The 7,250-nt window shown below is 25.4% G+C and overlaps 1 protein-coding gene across 1 annotated transcript; it reads left to right on the top strand.

Moving 5' to 3' along the window:
- Window positions 1–2,143: 2,143 nt before the first annotated feature.
- Window positions 2,144–3,676, top strand: EIN_331340 (hypothetical protein; the record flags this gene model as incomplete). Its single annotated transcript, XM_004185021.1, has 2 exons — window positions 2,144–2,729; window positions 2,886–3,676. 2 exons carry the CDS (start codon window positions 2,144–2,146, stop codon window positions 3,674–3,676), a joined length of 1,377 nt encoding a protein of 458 aa, XP_004185069.1.
- Window positions 3,677–7,250: the final 3,574 nt, after the last annotated feature.

The following is a 7,250-nucleotide window of genomic DNA, read 5'->3' as shown; positions in this document are numbered from 1 at the left end:
TATATATATATATATATATATATATATATATATATATATATATATATATATATATGTTTTACATATTGATAATTATGAAAGTGTTAATATTAAACCACTTGATAAACACAAGTGTAATGTTAATAGATAATAAATATTTTTGTGTAATCATTTTTAAATAACATGTCACAACATTTTATAAATTAAAGACCAACAGAAAATTGTCGTACACTTGTGATTTTAGTATCAAACAAACCAAAAAATCTGGATTGTTTTTTCACTTATAAAAATTAACTAAACAATCAGGAAAAAAATGGGTTTTGAAAAAATAATAACCCGACTTTATAAAGAAAAATACCATAAAACAACTTGTAAGACTATTTTCTAATGTACTACAATTTTGTGGTGCTGTTTATTTTGAAATTTTTATACACGAATACTCGTATTCAAATGTATTTGGATTTAAATAAGAATAATGAATTCGTTTAAACAATTATTGTTAATAATTTGTGTTATTTAATGAGTTTTTAATTAAAAAATGGTGTGGTAATAATCAAAACAAAGTATATCAAAGGTTGGTATTTTTAATATTTTTATATGACAAAGTTTCGAAAAAAACCCAATTCTACAATTCATCATATGTTCATTTGTTTCTGTATCAACGAATAGTGATTCAAAATTACATCAATATTTTTATCTGTAAAATAGTTTCTAATACAATATGATTACAAAAATATATTTTTAATTATTTCTGTATTTGAATGAAAATATCTTTGTTTGTAACTTATAATAATAATCAACACCATATTATCCAATAAATAAAAGACAAACTTTAATTAAATAGACAAATTGAATAAAGTTTGTCATATATGTACATGTTCTTAAACCGAAAAGAAAATACTTTATTTAAAAAACACAAAACAATTGTTACCATTAAAAAAACAGAGTAAAAAATTTGTTGTTTTACGATCTTAATTGTCTGTAATAAACATCATGATATTTGATAATACATATAAGTGTGGAATTGATTTTTGATCACAAATAACGATGTTTGTTTTTTGGTATGATATCATTAAAGGAGTTGTTCTTTTAAAAAAGTATTTTTCTATTTTTTTTACACATTTCATTTTTTATTTGGCATTTATTTTTTAAAAAGTCTTTAATCTTTTTTAACCAAATTGATCTTTTTTCCTCTTTGTTTTTTATTCCAATTCTAATTTTATTTTTTTCTTATGCTTTTTCCTTCATTTTTTTTTCTGCCAAATATTTTTAAATCAACCAATCCGCAAAAAAACGGGAAATATTTTTTTTCATTAAAAAAACAATCTTTGGGTATTTTTTCCCTCCAGTTTGCATTAAATAAATAAAAACAAGTTTTTTCATATAAAATTCTGCAGTTTTGGGCTCAATAGCTTATTTTGGGACACCCTGATTGAAATTAAATTATATATTATAAACATATTTTTAACAATATAAATTATTTATTTATTTATAATAAATTCGTCAATAAAAGATACCTATATTTAATGTTTTTGTCAGAAAAAAAAATAAGTTCGTGTTTAATTATTAATAAATTATATTTTTTTAAATAAATAATCGAATAGAATTTACAATACTATTTTTGGTATTTCATATGATCTACCAATAAAACAAATATTCATCTGAAATGTAAACAGTAAACATACCGATTGCGTAAATATTAATTTATAGGTTTCTTTTTTAATATTTGGCAATGTTTTGATGAAAACACTAACGGTATAGGCGTTTTCATCAACAAAACATTTTTTCCAAAAAATGTTTTATAAAAAAAAGATTTGTAAGGTCAGATAGTAACATTATATTCGATAATGCCAAATAATTAAGTGAATTTAACTTGGAATATATTGTATTCTGATCAAATTTTAAATAGATTTTATCAAAATCCATTTTCACAAAAATTTATTTCATGTTTTAATAGTAAATAAAAATTATAAACAATATACTTCGATTTTATATTTCAAGTGTTTAAATATTGAAATTATAAATCATTAGTTACTCAATTTAATATTTACTTGTTTTTAAATTTAACAAAAATTTAGAATTATTTTGTTTATTTGTCAAAACACCAATTAAATAAACAGTCAATAAATTTTTAGTTTTTATCTGTTTTTGATATATTATTAAGATGATCCGCCTTGATGGATACCACATAATGGTCGTTTCAAAATATTTGTTAACAATAAACGACTTTATAAACATCCAATCGGTGAACACAAAATTTAAAGACAACATGTTAAAATTCCATTTTAATCCAATTTCACTGAACAGCAAGACTATAAGTTACTTTCCAAACATCGAAACACTTAACTTGTGGTCAAAAGATGATGAAAATTTTGGGAATGTTATTTTCGACGATTATTTTGGTGTTTTAAACATGTTCAAATCTTTCTTTAAAAAGAAATTTTTCCAAGTAGTTGTTTGGTTTACTGTTGATTGTAAGACAGTTACTCTTAATAAGAACAACAACATCCTTTTTAAAAATGTGACATTTACCAACAAAGATTTGAAAAGATATAAAAATATTCCTTTGTCATTAAATGTAACATCACTGGATATCAAGTGTTATAAAAATTCGACCAATTTGACCTCGATTAACTTACCAAGTTGTATAACATCGATCGGACGATCTTGTTTTGCCAATTGTATACATATGCAAAATATCACTATTCCAAACAGTGTTCGATCAATCGACGAGTTTTGTTTTAAACGGTGTTACTATTTGTCTCGCATCGATTTTTGAGAAAGCATCACAACACTTCCCAAATATTGTTTTTTTAAATGCGTTTCATTGACAAGTTTTATAATACCAAGTAAAGTAATATCAATTGGAAAGGGGTGTTTTGAGGAGTGTTGCAATTTAAAAACAGTAACAATACCAGAAAGTGTCACAAGAATAAATAATCATTGTTTTGAAGGATGCAGCAAGTTGGGTTCAATTTCAATTCCACAAAGTGTTCAATTTATTGGTTACGACTGCTTTAAGACATGCACTTCGCTCACTAAATTGTCAATACCGCATTTGATTGATACTTTTCAATTTGAATGCACATTTGGGTGTCAAGGGTATCATGGCTACAAATGTATATGTGGGACAGATGTGTTATTTGGCATCGAAATATCGATGACTGTCATCGATATCAATAACACACATATTAATTCCGACCAGAAATTAATGAGTCTTGAAGTACCAAAACACATCACTGCAATTATGTCGTATTGTTTTGCATATCACAGTGACTTGATCAGTATAACAATATCATCCAATGTAAAATCAATCGGTGTGAACTGTTTCGATTCCTGTATAAAATTGGAAGACGTTGTTATACCAGAAAGTGCAACATCAATTGGAAATAGCTGTTTGTATTATTGCAATATCAGTTGTATCACTTTGCCACCAAATATCACATCAATTGGAAAACACTGTTTTGCTTATTGTAGCAAGCTGAGTGAAATAGTTATACCTACTAAAGTCGAATATATCGGAGAAAACTGTTTTGAAGGATGTGAAGTGTTAAGCAAAATTGAAATTCCAAAAAGTGTCACTAAAATAGGAGCAAGTTGTTTTTATAAATGTAACACACTAAACATTAACGATATACCTATTGATTTAAGATATGACGAATTATTTACAGCCAATTACATTGATTTTTCCGCTTGATATTTTTAATTTGCAAAACCCAACTTTTATAATTTACAATTTATGGCTGTTCGGCGACTTTTGATATTACTGAGAAGTTGGCGACTTTTTGAGTCCCTTCAAAAATCGCCGACTTCTTTTAGAACTAAAGAACTATTAACTTTAATAAATTATATCATATTCATTATTGTCTCAAAAATGTGTAAAAACACAATAGTTGTTATAATTTGTTATATTATAATCATATAAATATAATTTAAAAAATGATTTGAGAAGATATAATTGGGACGGTATTGTTTCATTTTATTTTTTAATAATAATTATATTAAATTTATATGGTTTATTTTTTCAATTCCTTTTACATGATAAATAGTATTTTGAATAGTTATTTAACTAAATATTTAGGTCAGCGACTTTTAAGACCACTAAAAAGTCGGCGATTTTTAAAGAGACTGAAAAGTCGCCGAACAGCTATTATATTGTTGAATATAAAAGCAAATACTATTTTTTGTTGTTTTAAAAAGTATTTAACAATTTTATTTTTTTTCTCAAAACATTATAACAATAATTGTTTAATTTGACACTAATATATATAATTGACCAAACAGTATATTTAATCGTAACATGGATGACATTTTTATGTTAATTTTATTGAGTTTCTTTGATTGAATTTACAAGTCACATATCCACGTTTATATTTGAAAAATTTAACAATTATTAAAGAACACCAAAAAAACAAAATGCAAGAGGTGGGGTTCGAACCCATGTCTTCGAAAAAACTCATACCTGAAACGAGCGCCTTGGACCACTCGGCCACTCTTGCTTTACTGAACAAACAATTCGTTGTTTATTATATGACAATTAAAAACAATTGTATTTCTACAAAACCCATCACAATCTTATATTGGTTTTACGGTTTTTAATATTTTAAAACACACAAATTATATCAAGAATAAATAATATAATAGATAAGTAGCATTTGTGGTCTAAGGGCAGAATTCCACCCTTCCAAGGTGGAGATCCGGGTTCGAGTCCCGGCAAATGCATTTTTTATTGTCAGGAAACCACGTTCGAATAAATTATTTGTGTTTTAACACAAACTACATTAAAACCTCCCAAAAGTAATACCTCTAAAAAAGTTTTCTCATGAGTAGGCATTTTTAAGACTGGAACTAAAAATATTATTCTCTATCTAGCGGGTTTGATTATCTAAAAATGCCGGTTTCTTAGAAGTTTTACCATATAAATAAATATAAAATAATAAAATAAAAATTTATCATGTAAAATGAATTACAAATCACAACGAATTCATAAAGACGAAATGCTTAAAACCCACCTCTCAATCTCAAGACAAGGTGAAGCGTTGATTCTTTCTGAATGTTGTAGTCAGAGAGCGTCTTTCCCTCTTCAAGTTGTTTGCCAGCAAAGATGAGTCTCTGTTGGTCTGGTGGAATACCTTCCTTCTCTTGTATTTTTGCCTTAATAGCATCAATAGAATCGTTTGGCTCCACTTCCAAAGTGATTGTCTTTCCTGTGAGGGTCTTCACAAATATTTGCATTGTTTGAATTCATATGGTAAAATTCATTTTTATATGCTCCTTTGACATACCTCAATGACGTGGTAATTGGTTTGATACTATTAGTAATAAATGATCAAATTATCGTTCGATACTATTTATAATACTATAATTAAATAATATATTTATTACTTGTTATAACTTTATGGAATTAATAATATTTAGAATTATTGTAAACTTAAACAGAGTTAGACATTTTTTTGTTGTTTGGCAAAATAAAAAACATTAGAAGAGAAATAAGTAGTTGTACAAAAGCTATTAACAATTGTATATTTAATTATTAATATACCATATTATGTGCCCCATCTAAAAATATTTTTATTTTTCAGGTAAAAATGTATTATATTATATTTATTATTTTATAAGTATTATATTAATATTAAAACTCAAAATTTAACCATATAATAACAATCAAATATAGTACAAAAAAGAAGTAATAATTCAATAGTGATAAATAAATTAAAAAAATTTCCCGAAATATTAAATTAAATAAATGATAAAAAAAATCAAATTCATTGTTTATTTTATTTTTTAAGTTACATTTGAATGAAAAATGTCAAATCTAACACAAAACGTGATAACATGTTAATAAAAACGGGAAATTAAAAACAGAGTTCCCCAAGTGTTGCAAAACGGTAGCAGGTTTAATAATTTTTAGCTTTTGTCATATCAAAAAAATTTTTATTTAAAAAAAATAATTTGAAAAAAAAGTTTGTTAATAAATCCTGTTCTTTTTTTATTGATTCTAAAATAAAAATAAGCAAAATTCCAATAAATAAGTGGTAATCTTGATAATAATACCAACAAAAAACAACCAATCAATTTTAAGTATTGTTGGGTTGTTTAACCTTATGATGGTGTTTGTGTAATTTAAATATCACTTATTTTCAATATTCGTTTTTTGGAAATTTATTTTTAATTTTTAATTATCATTATACAATTAACCCGAAAAACTCAAAATTGTAGATAATAAACTGTTTTTGATTTTTGACCATTTTATTTGCACAATCGATACAAACAAAAACGAAATGTAAATAACACACCGGTTGACAGCAAAAATAGCAACCACTTTTAATTTTTGATTTACATTGGCCACAACAAAGTTTACATGTTCCCAACTTTTCAAGTTTTGTACATAGTGACCTTTTTCTTATTGCTTCAACTTTTTTCGTAGCTCAATTGATATAAGTTCCAACATAGTGTTCATTGATGACGGAGTTTGACATTAAAGTACGGGCGCTTTAACTATACATATTGTATTATTAACATCAAAATTTATAATTTCATTTTCACTGAAAATGTGACTAAATATAACAGATTTTTCGATTGTTTTGTACTTTTAGCTTTTGTTTTGACGTGTGGCTGACACAACTTTATACTCAAACCAATCAAGAATTTTTCTCTTTTGATCGTTTTGTTTGTATAACAATATGCATTTAAAGCACATATATCCACAATTTCAAAAAAAAACATTGCCAAAGGCCACCTTCTCGTTCCTCTTTTACAAGAATACTGTTTTACCATTTTGTTAACCGAATCGACTCCTCCCATGTTTTTGTTATAACTTATTTGAATTTAAAATGAACAATTTTTTATTAAAAATGATAGGCAGTTTTTTGGTCGACAAAAATAATGTAATTATTATGATAAAACAAAACTATTTGTTTTATCATAATAATTCAACATGACAATTTCAATTGGAGTATCTCTTATTACCATTTTGCAAATTTTGACTAAATTTAAAGTTAAAAAACCTTTTGTGACATTGTTTTTCTTTGAATATTTTTGGGACGAATATTCGTTCTTTTCTACAAGTTTCCACAACATCAATATCTCGTTTATTTAATTCAAGAGCAATATCAACAGTTGTAAATAAATTGTCCATATAAAGAGTCATATTAGTTCCATAAAACGGGAAAAAGCTTCAACAATTTTTCTATTTTTTTCTTCATTTCCACTGTTTTTTCCTAAAAATGGTTTTGCATTTATTACCATCCCAGTATAGTTGTCTACCATGA

Source organism: Entamoeba invadens (genome assembly GCF_000330505.1).
Source record: "Entamoeba invadens IP1 unplaced genomic scaffold scaff_1105074726131, whole genome shotgun sequence".
Lineage (NCBI taxonomy): Eukaryota > Evosea > Mastigamoebida > Endamoebidae > Entamoeba > Entamoeba invadens.
This window is presented reverse-complemented; position numbering and strand designations above follow the sequence as displayed.